Raw genomic sequence first — 17,449 nt, forward strand, 5'->3', positions numbered from 1 at the left:
AGATTTGGGAGTAAGTATAGAGCTTTTCTAGAAGAGAATAGAAAGAACGTAAGTGATATCCTAAATTGAGGGGATCTCACATTGTTCGCAACTGATTAACTTTATTTAGGAAGTGTGAATTATTTTGATTATTTTTTTGGGGGAAGTGGCAGGGCTGTTATTGGAATATTTCCTTGAAGTTTCTTAGAAAACTTTTTGAGGTTTAATTGCTTTTAAAATGTCTATATCTTGCCTTAAAACAATAGCCTCATTTTTTTTCAGTAGAAAATTCTGGTTTATAGAAATTTTATTTCACTTTCTCCAGTTGCCTTTATCTTCTGTGAGAAAGCTGCTCTGATCTTGATTACTATTTCTAGCTAGGTAATTTATGTTTTTCTTTAAACAGGTCTAGCTGTTTTTTTTCCTTGTTATTTTTGTGCGTTTTCTGGGGAATCCCTTGCAATTTTCATTTCCAGATTGGCTCCTTGAGAAGGAAAGTTCTGCCTGCCTCCAGTCTAGGTACTCCCTGGGTCTCTGTGCCTAAATGTATGAATTACAAGCCTCTTAATAGTGTGCTTACCTTTAGTAGTTTAATAGTCATAAGTAGTTCAAAGCAAAGTCACTGACTAAGATACTCTAATAAAATCTATATCTATCAAACACTGTCCCATCCCCATATTGATATTAGTAAGTTGTCATTTCTTTTATCTGCCTCTTACTTCCTCAGATTGCATTACTTTGACTGAAGGATAAATCAGTTTGTACAGGGTGTCCTAAGCACGTCCTCCTTTCTATCTTCAACTCCTTTCTCTCCCAGTTAAAATAGTTGTTATTCTCAACAAACAACCTGATATGCTTTGGGTCAAGTTTTCCATTTTCTCAGTTCTAGATAGCATTTTAGGGACTTGGGCAGGTTCTAGAGTCTATTAAGAAAAATCATGTGATGAAGTCAAGTCACCAAGCAATAATTAAACACTTAGTTTTAAAATAATCCAAAAATTAATAGTGTTCTGTGACAACCCAGGCCTATGATAGCTAGAATTACTAGAGATTTATTTTTACCCTAAAATATAGGATTATACAAGTCAACAATCAAAAATAATTTTACAAAACTGTCATAGATTGTTGCTTGTCTATCATCCTAAACACAATGTAAAGAAAATTGAGTTGTCTTCTCTAAAAGGGAAGGCCTGGTTCCCACAGAGCTCCCAAAAGACATAGAGAGTTTAACTGGAGTTAACTGAGAATTATCCCTTCATCTTTGGGTGAGAAACCAAACTATCCTGGGTGAAAATTACTTTGGGTCCGTATGACATATCAAGCCCCTGAAATTTCTTCAATGATTCCACACAACTCATATGACATTCCATGTGGAGATCCAAACTTACCCTTCACTAGGACAAGTAGATTTTCGGAAAAGTCTCAGATAGGCATGAGGCTACTAAAAAGGGTTTAAATGCCTTCCCTCTGAGATTATCTCTAATTTATCTTTTATAATCTTGGTTACATATATTTGTTAACATGTCTCCTGCATTAGATTTTGTCCTTTTTGAGGCCAGAGACTATTTTTTGCCTTTCTTTGTATCATTAGTGCTTGTATCCTTATAGTATCTAATAAAAGGTGTTTAATAATGTTTTTTGACTTGACCAAACACTAAGGGCCGATTACCCAGTTTTTCTAGGACAATAGGCAAAGTTTATCTTATGAGTATGAAGTATGTAAATATTTTAGATAAGCTATATGTAATAATAATAGCTAACATTTATATAGGATCTGCTATGTACTAGGTCTTGTTCTAACTGGTTGTTTGATGCCCTACCACAACTCTGAGATGTAGATACTATTATTATAGTTTTACAGATGTAGAAACTGAGGTAGACAATTCAAATGACATGCCCAAGATAACACATCTAGTAACTATCTGAGACTAGATTTGATCTCAGGTCTCCCTAACTCCAGATCCATTAAGTGACTCACTGTGCTACTTAATTGCTACCATTTCACAATAAAACAAACAATCTATAAGTCTTCTTGAAAATTTAAAGAAAAAAAATGAACATAGATGAGTACCTATAAGATACGTTAGAAAAATTGATTCGAGATGTGGCACCTATGTCACTTATGTCAGCTGCCTTGTAATAAGTAGGTAATTAATATAGAAGACATGAATAGATAAGTTTTTAACCATATAAAAATTGTCTTCAAAGCAATTGTCTAATTATAGTCTGGAAATGAAATGAAAGAAACAATACTAACTTTTTCCATGCAAAACTACTATATCCAAGTAAGAAGAGTCCTGGAGAATCTCTCCAATGAGTTAGGGCAACCCAAATATATCCCAGAAAAAATTTAACCCACAGGTTAGCACTCCCTCTAGGAGTTATTCCACAACTTGTACTCGTAGATTGAGTCCTCTTAGTGGGTAGCTACCTCAGATTCAGGGTAACCTGTAGGCCAGCTTTCCTAAAACTGTTAATTTAAATAGACTTGAATAGTCAGCCAGTAAATAATTAGTTCATTGTATTTACTAAATTGTTATAGTAACAATGGCAACTACAAATCATTTCTCTCATAAACCTGAGATTCTTGCTCTAATCAGTCACCTTATTTTATAATTGAATAAACTGAGACCCAGAGTTACTCATAGATTTGCTCTTGGTTAGTCAGCTACTTCAGTTCCTAATCAGAATAGTAAATTAAGATGTCATAGTTACTAACTTTTGAGACAGTTAAACTTTTTCCACTTGCAACCCCCTTTTTGCCTAAGAAATTTTATAGAACTTCAGGTGTATAGTTACATAAAATAGGTGTATAAATCAAAGGTTTACTGATAATCATAATTTCACAACCTCTATATTCAATTATGAGATACCATATATGCTTGCTGTTCATAGTTGAAGTTTTACTGTATTAGAATGCTGCGGGCAGCTAGATGGTGCAGAGGATAGAGCACAGGACCTGAGTTCAAATCAGATTCTTAACACTTCTTAGCTGTGTGACCCTGTGCAAGTCACTTAATCCCAATTGTCTCACAAAAAAAGAAAGAAAAAGAAAGAACAGTGCTGGATGGAGAGAAAAAAATTTGTGCTTGAGTCTTGCTTATGCCTCTAAGTAATTAAGTATCATGGACACATAACTTCATTGAGTCTTCACTTCTTCATCCATAAAACTCAAATACTATTTGCATTATCTGCCTTAATAAGATCATTGTGATAAAAGCACATTATAAATAAATCTCAAATAACCATATATATGTGAAGGCAATAGAATGATAGATGAACATTGGGTAGAAGCAAATTGCAGCATATCTTCTATTGACGAGCTATGGGTGAGAAGTGGCAGAAAAGACATAGATGCTTTGAAAAAATGGGCTATCTAGTAGTGAGAATGAGGGATAATCATTGCTATGTTAGTATCTATAAAATATTTAAAGAACCAAAAGAAGGTCTCTTATAATTCACTGGAGAGATTTTCTGTGGAGGATTTATGGAAAGTTTTAGTGGGATTGAATGGGCTGTAGAAAGATCATCCTGATAAAATCATGGATCTAATAAAGGACTGAAGTAAAATTAATATTGTTCATAAGTAAATAATTGTTTTGTTTTTATTCAGGTTCTGCTCTTTTGTCATATATATTGTTTGCTTTTTAATTTTTGGGAGGCAGTCAGAGTTAAATGACTTGCCTAGGCTCACACAGCTAGTTAATTTGAACTCAGGTTCTCCAGACTCCAGGACTGGTACACTGTGCCACCTAGCTGTTCCTGGGTTTTATTTTTAAAAGGCTACAAACCACTCTAATTTGTAGAATTAAGGTGTTGGGGACATAAAGTGCTTCCTAAATTAAGGGCAGAAAAATTTAGTAAATGTGAATGTTGTCTCTAGGATCCCAATGTTTCTGATAAGTGTGACTGGAAACCTGTGCATTATGCTTCTTTTCACGGGCGCCTAGGCTGTCTGCAACTTCTTGTTAAATGGGGAGCCACTCTAGAAGATGCGGATCAGAATGGAAACCTTCCAGGTACAGTTTTAAAAGAAAAATAAATCTTTCTTTGGTTCTTTAGTAAAACATTTAATTCCTGACAGTGTTTCTAGAGTTTGAACAAGGATAATTTGACAGCCTACAACAAATTATGATTTTTATTATTTATTATGAATATTTATAATATTCATATATAATATAACAATACTTATAATATGAAAATAAAAGATTTTTATTAAAATTCAATTATTATTGATTTTTATATTAATATAATATATATAATTATAATAATTATTATATAATCAATATATTAATATCAACTGTATTAACATTTATATTACTTATAATCATAATTATATTAATTATATATGTAACACACAATACATATGGAATATATAATATATGGTTATTATATATTATTAATACATAATATTAATATATACTATATTATATGTGATATAATAATATAAAATACTATATTGAATTATTTATATTAATATCCAGTTATTATTGAATATTAATATAGAACTATTATTATTCAATTAAAATTCAATCAATGATATTTTCCAAACATTAATTAATCAGTTACCAAAGGAGATATGCAAAGATAAGTAAGACATAGTCTTTGTCCTCAGAAGTTATACTAAGATAAGTCTTTCCAGAAGCTTCCAAATATTGGGGGTGAACAGAGATGAATAGAAAGTACAGGGAAAATAAGACACAGATCACAAGTAAAATACTAGAGAGATATAAGATTTATTGGTGAGGTGCAAAAGAGGGTTTAGTACAAGGGGACAGGATATTTTGACTGAAGATAATGAAGGAAAGCTTCATTTAGGATGTTGCTTTTTTACATTTTTGGGAGGAGGTACAGGCAGAGATATCTGTTAGAGACTGTGGATGGGCAATTGCCTTTCAGTCAAAAGGTATGAGTAAGGATGTAGAAAGAATAAAGTATAGGATGTGATTTTTTAAAATTATGAATTTAGTAATATTTTTATTCTTTTAAATTTTATTTTTTCAAATAACTAAATTGATCATTTTTCCTTTCTACCTACCTCACTCTCCAATTGAAAAAGAAAGAAAAGCAAACTTTTGTAAAAGACATGTCTAATCAAGCAAAGTAAATTTCTGCATTGACTAAGTTCCAAAAAAACATATTTTTTTGGAAATACATGTTTCATTCTGTGTTCTGAGTTCAACTCTCTATCAGGAACAGGGAGCACAGTTCATCTTGCTTGAATCCTTAGGAATCATGGTTGGTTATTCATTGTGTCGATCAGTGTTCCTAAGTCTTTAAAAGTTGTTTGTCTTTGCAATCTTGTTAATGTTATCTATTATTTTTCTGGCTCTGCTTATTTCACTCTGTTATCAGTTAATACTAGTCTCGTGGTTTTTTTTGTTTTTTTTTAAACTATCTCCTTTATAAACTTTTTTCTTTTAAATATTTAAAAATTTTTCCCCAGTTATATGTAGACAATTTTTAATGTTCATTTAAAAATTTTAAAATTCTATGATTTTCCCTACTCTCTCACAGCCTTTCCTCTGAAGACAGTAAGCAATTTGATATATTTATGTACAACCAAGTAAAAATGTCCATATTAATCATGTTATAAAAGAACAAATATTCCAAAAGAAAACCAAAAAAAAGTGTAAAATAGTATGCTTCCTTTTCTGCTTAGACTTCATTAGTTCTTTCTCTGAAGGTGGGTAGTATTTTTCATCATGTGTCTTTGGAATTGACAGGAATCACTATTTTTGAGAATAGCTAAAGTCATTTATAGTTGATTATCATATAGTATAGTATTTTTCTATGTGCAACATTCTTATGGTTCTGTTCACTTTACTTTGACATTAGTTCATGTGAGTCTTTCCAGGTTTTTCTGAAATCAGTCTTCTCATTTTGATGAGTTTAGTGATAGTGCAGAGAGTTGTGGGAATCCCCTTCTGGTAGGCACAAGGTCCTTTGTGAAAGAATTCACCAACCCGAAAAGTTTAAATGGCAAAAGGGAAGTTTATTGTTGGATGAGAAGTCAGCTTTGCTAGGAAGACTGACTTCCGAGTGGCAAAGTCCTATTAGGGAAATGGAGGCTGGTAGAATATCTTCACAGCAGGCAGGGTCCTGGCAACTATGCCAAAGAGGTAAAGCTGCTTTGGACCTTCTGCAAAGAATGAGTGAACAGAAACCTATTTTGTGAGCAGATCTGGGGGCAATTTGAACTGATTATCAGACCAGGATCTCCCAAATGAATGAAAATAGAGTTTCCTGAATGAGGATGTGACTCCCAAAAATCAATGGGGTTGATTTGTCCTTGAATGATACTGCTTATCTCACTCTGGGAGGATGTGCCCCCTCAAGCAGTTACCTCCAAATTCATTTGGGATAAAGGCCAAAGATCTGACTTCTGTAGCTATTTCAAGCTGACAAGGGTCTTAGAGATACTGGGGGGGGGGGGTTCAAGTCAGGAGGGGAGGTGTGAGATCTGAAGACAGCAACAGCTAAGGATATTGTGTGTCCCAGTCAGTGGTCCCATGATCTGCAGGCTGAAAGAGCAGCTGAAAATTTGAAGCTTGAAGCCTAAAGGAAACAAATCTCATGAGCAGTTTGAAAATGCAGGGCCCGAATATGAGATAATTATTAGAAGTGGAGTCAGTATAGGGCTCAGTAGAGACCATAGCCAGGAACCCCACCCAGAGGAAGATTGGGGGGGTGTAAGGAGTTTCTCATGAATGTCTTGCATCCAGCCAGCAAGAGGTGTTGACCAGGATGCAGACATCTCCGCTAGAGGTAAGGAGATAATCCAATGACATTCAGTTATCTAAACCCATGTTAGCAAGAGAATCCAAGGATTCTTGGATCTCCTGGAGAGAATGTGCAGTTCCGATGGCCAGCTGGTTGATTGTGGCAGTCAGGTTGGAGAGGACATTCTCATGTTCTAAGTATCCTATCCAGAGGACTAGCATTGCTGTGCCTTTAAAAACCAAAGAACATTTTCCCCAAATCCCCGCTTTTGTCTCCTTTAAGGGGTGGGGGCTGTGTTTGAGGTGCTGGCATTGTAGAATGCAAGACCAATAGTGCTTGGTCTGAGGGCGTTTGAACCCAGCCACAGGGAGAAAAGACATACCCCCTTTCTTTCCAGACAGGCCCTTAAGCATGCAAAAAATGAAAAGCATATTTGGAGTCAGTATAAGCGTTCACTCTCATTCCCTTCCCCAGTTCCAAAGTTCTGATCAGGGCAATGAGTTCAGCTTTCCCAGGAGGCAATGGCTTAGCCTCCAGGGTACTATTAAGAGTCACCACAGAATAACCTGTCTTTCTTTCCCCATTTTCAGGGAGCAAGGTGGCAGAGTCAAAAGTATGATGCACCCAGAGAGTCAGGCCAGGTAGAAGACCCTAATATCTATTAGGTCTCCCATCAAATCACTGATGTCCTGTGGCTTCTAAAATGCTCTGAACCCTGGGGGTTAAAAACTCTAATGGATGTTCTGAAGTTAGTTTTGAGGCTTCTTCAATTAAAAGGGCCCTGACAGCCACTGCTCTAAGGCAGGAAGGCCATCCCAAGGAAACTAAGTCAGTTTTAAAATGTATGGGATAAGCATGCTTTCTGAAAGAGTTAGCAGCTCCCTTGCCTTTAAGAGGTAGACAAGGGATCTGGGATGGGTGTAGCCTGCCTGTCTGGACTGCAAATTAAGATAAGATTTCTGGTAAGCTTCTCAAGATCTCCTAACAATAACTAAAAAAATTTCTCTGGAGAGCTGAGAAAATTGGGTCCTTAAAGGAACAGGACAGGAGGGAATGTTAAATGAGCATTTAAATAGCAGGTTACCAAGGTGGTGAGGCAGAGGAGAGATCTCAAGACAGGTCCTGAGTTTCCTTGCAGTCCCCACACTATGGGGGAGGGTGCCAGAGTAAGAATGAAGGAGAAAGAAATTCAATGGTTTTACTAGCCATATCTGGGGATAGTGAGGGTCCCATTAACATCTCCCCTGGGGCAGGTCAAGGAGGGTGTCTGCCTTGGACCTCTCAAAAAGCTGGGTGGGATGGCCAGGTTTCTCCACAGTCTGGGAGAGATTAGAATCAGCATCCTGAGGAAGAGAAAAAAAAGCTGGAATCCCAGGATTTAGTTAAGGTGAGAGAGATAGAGTTAAAGAGATATAGCTAGATATAAGGTCCTGTTCTGAAAAGGATTTAGAAGTCTCCCAACATGGGCTACATAGAGATGCAAAGGAAAGCTCCCTTGTCCTTAGAGGGGCTGGAAGGAGGGAATTTGATCTCCTTCCAGCAAATTTAAGCAGCACCCTACAATTCTGTTTTAATTAATTGATTTCCAGTTTTGAGATATTTCGAGCCAAATTTGTCTGTGCTCAAGGAAGGATTTTTAGAAACAGAAGTGTTTTGTCTCATTTTTGCCAAAAAAGCCTTAGTTTCCCCGATTCTATAGCTCCTCATCTATCTCTCTAGAAGACTCTAGAGATGGAAAGATGACAAAAGGCTCCTTGAGTAAGAGGGCCTTTTGTCAGAGAATGCAGGTATTCTTATTCAGGCATCCCTGAGAGAATTCTACTCAAGCCTGGGGCTTCAATGACTCAAATCTTCCTGGGTATTAGAGTTTCTAGCTATAGAATAGACAACAAGAACAATCTTTATCAGCCAGATTTTGGGGAATTTCCCAGTCAGGGATGAGTTTAGTGACAGTACAGAGAGTTGTGGGAATCCCCTTCTGGTAGGCACAAGGTCCTTTGTGAAAGAATTCACCAACCCGAAAAGTTTAAGTGGCAAAAGGGAAGTTTATTGTTGGATGAGAAGCCAGCTTTGCTAGGAAGACTGACTTCCGAGTGGCAAAGTCCTATTAGGGAAATAGAAACTGCCGCTGAGAAGAGAATATCTTCATAGCAGGCAGGGTCCTGGCAGCTATGCCAAAGAGGTAAAGCTACTTTGGACCTTCTGCAAAGAATGAGTGAACAGAAACCTATTTTGTGAGCAGATCTGGGGACAGTTTGAACTGATTGTCAGACCAGGATCTCTCAATTGAGTGAAAATAGAGTTTCCTGAATGATTCAAAGGGGTTGATTTACCTTTGAATGATACTGCTTATTTCACTCTGAGATGATGTGCCTTCTTTCTAGACTCTCTGGAGCCTGGGAGACCCTCATCTCTCTTCTTTTACCGATCAAAAGAAGACACAATTTCAGAGTGATAATTTTACAGATTAAAGGGAATGCAGTTTCACACTATAATTTCTTATAGCACAATAGTATTCCATTACAATCATCTACTATAACTTGTTCAACCATTCTCTAGTTGTGGGCATTCTTTCATTATCCAATTGTTTGCCACCATAAGAAGGAGCTACAATAAATATTCTTGTGCCCATAGATTTTCCCCTTTTTATTAAGTCTCTAGTAGTGGTATTTGCTTCATTTAAGGGTTTGCACAGTTTGAAAGCCCTTTGGACACAGTTCCAACTTGCTTTCCAAAACAGTTGGATTAGTTCACAACTCCATCAGCAATGCATTAATATCCCAGTTTTCCCACAGCCTTTCCAACATTTGCAATGTTCCTTTTCTGTCTTATTAACCAATCAGATAGGTATAAAGCAGTACTTCAGATTTGTTTTAATTTGCATTTCTAAAATCAATAGTGGGTTAGAGAATTTTTTTCACATGAATATAGATAAGTTTGATTTCTTGCAAAAAAGGGACTCTTCATATTCTTTGTCCATTTATCATTTTCCCCTCATAATTTCTTACAGAGCAAATAGTATTCCTTTATTTTGTATATATCATGATTTATTTAGTGATTTCCCAATTAATGGGCATCCCCTTAGTTTTCTACTTCTTTGCCATCACAAAAAAAGCTGGTAGGATTTTTTTTTTTTTTTTTTTTTTGCACATGTGAGTCCTTAAAAAATTTTTTTTTTAAAAATTTTTTAAAAAATTTGGGATATAAACCTGTTAGCAAAATTGCTGGGTCAAAATGTATGCTCATTAAAATAACCTCTTAGACAATGTTCCAAACAAATTGACGTATATTCAGGAAATGGCAACTAGTCTAATATAAATAAAATTTAAAACTAATTGCTTAATAAAACTCCCAAACTTTTGATTAATAGTCTTGATAATCCTGTGATTTTCAATAACAACTTATATTTACACAACCTGTTATGGTTTGTAAAATACTTTCCTCATAATAACCTTGTGAAATAAGTAGCATAAAAAGGAGTATTCTACTTGACAGATTAGAAAATAGGTTTCTTAATGTAGGAAGAAAATAATGAATGAAGAAAAGAAAGAAACTACTTTCAAATACCTATTGTATACCAGGAACTGTGCTAAATGCTTTACTAATGATATCTTACTTGGTCCTTATAATAGCTCTGAAGATGGGAATAGGTGCTATTATCATCCCTATTTCATGGTAATGGAAACTGAAGTTGACAGAAGTTAATGACTTGCCCAGGGGTCACATAGATTGTAAGTGGCTGAGTCAACTTTGAACTCCAGTCTTTCTCATTACAGGCTCAGTGCTCTATCCACTAAACTACCTAAAGGCCTCTCTGTAGATATTTATGGAATGAGACTCAACTCCTATATTTTTGCAGTCCTTTGAAAGTGAAAACTGGTATATTATGGTTACTTTTTAATGCAAAAAATTTAGTTTTGATACTAACTTTGTCCCCTTTATTTGACAGTTCACTTTGCAGCAATGGAAGGTCACCTTTACTGTTTTAAGTTCTTACTCAGTAGAATGAGCAGTGTGACACAGGCCTTAAAGGTCTTCAATGATAATGGAGAAAATGTAATGGACCTAGCACAGAGATTCTTCAAAGACAACATTCTACAGTTTATACAGGGAAATGAAGTTGAAGGAGATAATCAAAACAATCAGGAAAGTAAGTAATTAATAAATTTAGAATTTTCTAGTTCGTTACACCAGGTTTGGTTAATTTGGATGGATCTTTGATTTTTTTTTTTCCCTGTGGTGGTGTTTCCCTTTATTAGTATAAGTTCTAAACCTGTTCATTTCCACTATGCACATTCTTAGTCTGTATTCTCTAAATCCTTAATAGAAGATCCATCCATATTGGATGTGGAGGACAGGGAAGAGTTGATGATACTTAGGTTTCAAGCCTAGGGAGCTTGGACAGTGGTGATAACATTGACAGTAATTGGGCAGTTTTCAGGGGAAGAGGGCTTGGAGGAAAGATAATGAGTTCAGTTTTGGATGTAATTGAGTTTAAGATAAATATATGTTATTTATATAATTTATTTTTAAAATTAAAAATTTATTTTTTTTTGGACATCCAACTTAAGGTGACTTAATAAGTTGTTGAAGATGAGACTAGAAGTCACAAAGTTTATAAGATTATATAGAATTAATAAGTAAGCTTCATAAGTACAGGCATTCTTTAGAAATAATATGGGATTGGTTCCAGATCACTGCAATAAACTGAATATTGCAATAAAGTGAGTTGTGCAAATTTTTTTTGGTTTCCAAGTGCATATAAAAATTATGTTTACATTCTATTGTACTCTATTATGCATGCTATAGTATTATGTCTAAAAAATGTACATACTTTATTTAAAAATACTTTATAGTTAAAAAATGCTTCATAAGACCTTCAGCAAGTTCTGACCTTTTCATTTAGTAGAGAATCTTGCCTCAATGTTGATGACTGCTAACTGAGCAGAATAGTGATGCTGAAGGTTGGGGTGACAGTGGTAATTTCTTAAAATAAGATAATAGAAGTTTACTACATCAATTGACCTTTCCTTTCACTTGAACATTTAGAGGTCATTGTACGGTTATTAATTGGTCTAATTTAAATATCATTGTGTCTCAGGGAATGGAGAATCTGAGGAGAGGGAAAAAGATGGGAATGACCTATTGTTGGAGCAGTCAGAACACACCAACATTTATCAATTAAATTTGCCATCTTAAGTGGGTATGGATTATGGTGCCTTAAAACAATTAAAATAGCATCCAAGATACTGATAATAGATCATCATAACAGATATAACAATAATGAAAAAGTTTAAAACATAAGAATTACAAAAATGTGACACATAGACATGATGTGATCACATGCTGTGGGAAAAATGGCATTCGGTCAACACAGGATTGCCATGAATCTTCAATTTGTAAAAAATGCAAAGTGAAGTACAATAAAACAATGTATGCTTGTAGATTTGAGAAACATCAGCTTTGGGATCCTTATTGAATCCATAGTAGTTGATAAGATTACCAAGTGAAGTAGTTTAGAGAAAGAAGTGAAGAGGGCCCAGAACACAGCTATGATTAGTGAGTCTTTGAATGTTTCCAATGTACTATTTGGCTTTCTATTTATTTCCCATCAATTCTTATTATATGAGTGAATGACTTCTTTTTTTTCCAAGAACACTTGATATTGATGACATCTTTTCTTCCAGTTCTTGTGTGTAAATAATCATTGGTAAGGTGGTATTGCCTGCTTAAGACACAGTATGTCTATTTCCATTACCTTTTGGGTCACTTGCAATTTTTATTTTGTTAAGATGCTGATGATTTACATCCTTATAGAATCTAAAATATTTATGTTAATATAAATAAAACAGCGTCCAATAATAAGTATTTTTGACAGAGAGCAATTGGAGGTCATTGAAAAGTACTATGTAATTTTCCAAATGTGATCCAATTTCTCCTTCAAATGCTTTTATAACATTCTGGTTTAACTGAATCTTAAGCTAAGATTTATTTTTAAAAACTTTTTTCGAACTATCCAAACACCAACAAATGTATTTCCATATGCAAAGGAGAACAGAAAAAGGGATTTGTATATATAACCAGAAATCTTAGTACATATATCTTTTCCCCAAAGTACATTATTCTCTAGCTGTCTAACTTGCCCTTTTTTCCTTTTTTTGTTTTCTGTGCTTTTTCTTTGTTTGTTGCCCTCACTAGTTAAGGGAAAATCTACTTTTTCCCATTTCTCTCATTTTACAAGATCTCAGTACTCATGATATCTTGAGTACATATGGCAGAAAGCCATCAGAAGTGCTGATACATGAATTATCCCAATGATGACATTATCCCAAGCATAACAGTTTGTGTGTGATAAATAATACTCTAACTTTAAGATTCTGTCTTTATTGCTTTGAAGACACATGGTTTAATTGTAAAATACTGAAACTTGGAGTCAGAAGACTTATGTTTGGTCTCAATTTTTTCACTAACTAGCTATGATTTGGGATGTCACCACCTCTCTGAAACTCAGTTTCCTCCTATGTAAAATGGGATTAATAATTCTTACTATAAAGCATTTTATAAACTGCTATATAAATATTGACTAATTTTTGCTTGACATTACATTTGTTAAATTAATTACAAATGTGAAAGTTTGATATATTTGAGATAATATTAAGGGGTAAAATTTGAAACTGTTCACAGAAAGGCAGAGGATAAGTTTTTGTGTGTTTGTATTTGTATGTGTATGTGTATATACATAACATGTAGCCCATAGTAAGTTTTTGTATTTATGTAGCCCATATGTGTGTACATATAAAAATTTTATACTTTGCCTTTCTATAAACAGTTTCAAATACATATAAACTATATATGTATATATGTTGAAATGTTGAACATTTTCTTGACATTTTATGACTTTTTTCTACAGATTTAGCATTTCCAGGTCATACAGCTGCTTATAAAGGAGATTTGGAGATGCTTAAGAAATTAGTGGAAAATGGAATAATTAACATCAATGAGCATGATGATAATGAATCTACTCTTCTGCACAGAGGTCAGTAATTATGTTTCTCATTTCTTTTTTTAAAAAATTATTTAATATTTTATTTTTCCTCAGTTACATATAAAAACAATTTTTAACATATGCTTAAAATTTTTTGAATTTCAAGTTTTCTCCCTTTCCTCTTTCCATCTTCATTAGCAAACAGCTTGATATAGGTTATATATCTGTAGTTATGCAAAATGTATTCCTATTTAGTCATGATGTGAAAAATCCAAAAGAAGGTTAAAAAACCAAACAAACCTTAATATCTATGAACAAACATTTATTTACTTCTCATACAACTAGCAGTAAGTTTATACTAGAAGACTCAAGGGTACAACATAGGCTGACAATAAAACCCATCCTTAGACTCCAGTCTTCTTTCCCTCTTTTTAGTGCCATGGAAATCCTAGCTTCATGCTGCTGAGATTTGCTTTGACCTTGACAGTCAATTTGCCCTTCAGGAGCAAAAACCTGCCAACGGCTGCTATTGAGAAACACCAACACTAGAGAACTGACAGTGCTGTGCAAAACTGTCCTGCAAAGCTTTGAACTTCTTGTGCTAAGCCAGAGAACTGAGCAAGTTGGAATAGGAATCACACTGTGTGTGTGTGTGTGTGTGTGTGTGTGTGTGTCTGTGTGTCTGTGTGTCTGTGTGTCTGTGTTTGAAAGAAAGACAATAGCATCCAATTGATAATTCACTATTCACTAGCCTAGGTCACTATTTCAATTGGATGCTATTGTCTTTCTTTCAAACTCACATAGGAAGTTAGTGATATGAAAAATAAGGGAAAAAAAAGACTAAAATTGCCAAAGATTTCAGAAAGAAGAAAACTTAAAGACTTGAACTTAAACAGTAACAACAGGAAATATGACCTCCAGAGCTTATAAACAAGTTCAGGAATCTATAAATAAATACTGGGAAAAAAAAAGGAAAATGATTCAATACTTGATGAAGCAGAGGATTCTATGGGATCTGAGGAGAACATGAAAATACAACATGCTTTTCCTAAATGGTTTGAAAGAGAAATGAGAATTATGAGAACAGAATTTATGATCTGCTCAACAAAAATAGTGGACAGAATAGAAAAACTGTAATGTGCAATGAAATAGGAGAGAGCAGTAGATTGGGAATGCATGTAACCAGAAGTGAAGGACAGCTTAGAAGAAAAAAAAGCAAAAATAAACAAACAAAAAACCCATTAAAAGAAAATCTGTTCACTATTCCAGTAAAACATACTAATAGTGAAGACAGGATATATAAAAACAACCTAAGGATCATAGGATTATTTAAAGAACACAATCAGACCTAAAGCCTTAACATCATAATGAAGGAACTACTAATAGAAGAGAACGGCCCAGAACTTCTGAAAATAAAAAAAAAATGAAATCATAGTTGAAAAAATTAACAAATTGCTTCTGAAAAAAACCCAGAATTGCAAACACCACGACCCAAAAGTGGTTAAATTTAACAATTCATTCCATTAAGAAAAATCCTACTAGCTAGTGGGAGAAAAACCATCAAAAACAAAGAATGGGGCATTCAGTTAACACAAAGCTATTCTTCACCCACTAGAAAAGAGGAAGGGAATGGAATAATGTGCTCTAAAGATCATTGAAGCCCAAGATATAGCCCAGGCTGACCTCATTTGCAAATCTGAGCTTAATCATTCAAGACAAAAGGTGGACATTCAATAACAGTTTGAAATATTTTATAAAGAAAACCAGAAACAAAGAGATTATTTGCTGCAGTAGGAATGAATAAATGAACAATCAAGGATACTATTAGCAACAGAGTGACAACAAAGAAAGGAATAAGAGATTCCTTTCCAAATGTACTCAAGAATATAAGAATGAAGGTAGAAATCCGGCAGAGCTAACAATGAAGAGGTAGATAGGACAAAATGAATAGAACCTGGTATAGTGAATGCTTCTTTAGTAGGACTGCATTACATGGGAAAATATATGAAAAGAGAGAGGGAACAGAGAGACAGAAATGTGTGATGAGTTAGGATCAAATCAAGGGGAAAATAACCTCTATCCCAGAAAGAGAAGAGTTTACAGGGCAATTGTTGAGGAGGACAGAGGAAAGATTGAAACAGAAGGAAGGAGGCCTTATGTTAGAGGTAGGAGAGGGCTCCACTGATGAATGTTCGTGTGGATGAAGAAGATAAGGATCTTATACTGGATGAGGCCTGGGGGATTTGCTACTTGTGAAGTCTACTTGTCCTGCATCTGGAGGGAAAGAGTTGAAATGCTTAGGGGCAATTGGCACATGGAGAGTGGGGAAATATGGCATAATGAGAAGATTTTTAGGCAAATATAGAAGATCAGCAGGAGACAGTATAGATCAGAGGTGGCCTGCATAATCAGGATTGTGGTGGACAAGTTGTAATGCTGGAGAAACTGAAATAAGGTAGAGATTAGAGAGTTTTTAATATTTTATTTGAGAGGAAGAGATTAGGCTGGGGGTATGTTGCCCCCAGGACTGATGTCTCAAAGTATCCAGCAGGGAATGTGTTTCCCATAAAATATATATACAAATGACTCTAAGTGACTGGGGTAGACCAAGACAGGGGTGGAGTCTGAGCACTGAGAGTGGGAATGGACCATCAATCCGGTTCTGACAGGATTGGGGGTAGGATCATAAATTCTTACAAATGACAGAGGTAAACAATGCCAATTAGGTATCTAAGGACAGCTGGAGTTTTATCTTTTGGAATGCCAGAGTGGCCCAGCCCTAATTATCTGTCCTAATGAGCAGGAAGGGGAGGTGTTGCAACCAGGGGTATTTAGGCAGAACAATAAAAGGAACTGAAGCAGAACAGTTCAGGAAAACTGAGGCAGAACAATTTAGGGAAACTTGAGACAGGATAATGAAAGGGAACTGTGGAACAGTAGAGTCCTACCATACAGCAATTATAACCATCTTCTTGCTATCTTTTTGTATTTCATGTGTCTTACCTAGAAATATAACCAAGATATTTATCTTTTTTGCTTTCATCTATTGTTTCAATGTTCCAGATTCAAGCTTGATGCCTTTAGTCTCTATGTTTCCTTAGTATATATTAAAAAATTTATGTTTTCCCAGCCTAAATGGCATTTAAGTGTTATTGGAGATTTACTGAAAAAAGGAACTGTTTTATTATTGTTAATACTATTATTGCTAATATAATTGATAGGGAAAAACAAATACACAGGAGAACTTGAATATAAGGCAGAATATGATAAATATCATAAATACCATACCTTCACAATGTCTACATATGGCCTTAGAATTCTTTAGAAACACACATATTAAAAATATTTTAAAAGAAACAATGGACAGGTCTTGGATTCAGAAGGTCTTAACTCAAGTACCTATGGCCTTGACTATAAAATGGGGATTACAATATTTTCTTTGCCCTTTTTGAAGGGTTATTCTGAGGAAAGTTCAGAGCTTAAAATTTGTGATTCTTATCATTGCTTCAATAATTCAAGAATCTGATTTTTTCCAAGAATCTGTGATTTTGCCATTGTGGGGCCTTCCTTCATCAATACAGATCACAATTTTAAAATTTCATCATCTTATGGTCATCATTTTATGGTAGACAACAATCAATACCTATTTTTTAGATCAATTAACAAGTATTTTTTTTTTTTCCCTGAGGCAACTGGGATTAAATGACTTGCCCAGGGTCACACAGCTAAGAAGTATTAAGTGTCTGAAGCCAGACTTGAACT

The 17,449-nt window shown here is 34.8% G+C and overlaps 1 protein-coding gene across 8 annotated transcripts in view; it reads left to right on the forward strand.

Moving 5' to 3' along the window:
* ANKRD42 (ankyrin repeat domain 42) overlaps positions 1-17,449 on the forward strand; it is a 108,189-nt gene that overhangs the window by 49,771 nt on the left and 40,969 nt on the right. For all 8 annotated transcript variants that reach the window (XM_074304574.1, XM_074304580.1, XM_074304581.1 and 5 more), the window contains 3 exons: positions 3,863-3,998; positions 10,652-10,852; positions 13,613-13,738. In XM_074304574.1, coding sequence (XP_074160675.1) covers positions 3,863-3,998; positions 10,652-10,852; positions 13,613-13,738 — 463 coding nt within the window. The remainder of the gene's footprint in view (positions 1-3,862; positions 3,999-10,651; positions 10,853-13,612; positions 13,739-17,449) is intronic.

This window comes from Sminthopsis crassicaudata, chromosome 3 (genome assembly GCF_048593235.1).
Source record: "Sminthopsis crassicaudata isolate SCR6 chromosome 3, ASM4859323v1, whole genome shotgun sequence".
Taxonomy (NCBI): domain Eukaryota; kingdom Metazoa; phylum Chordata; class Mammalia; order Dasyuromorphia; family Dasyuridae; genus Sminthopsis; species Sminthopsis crassicaudata.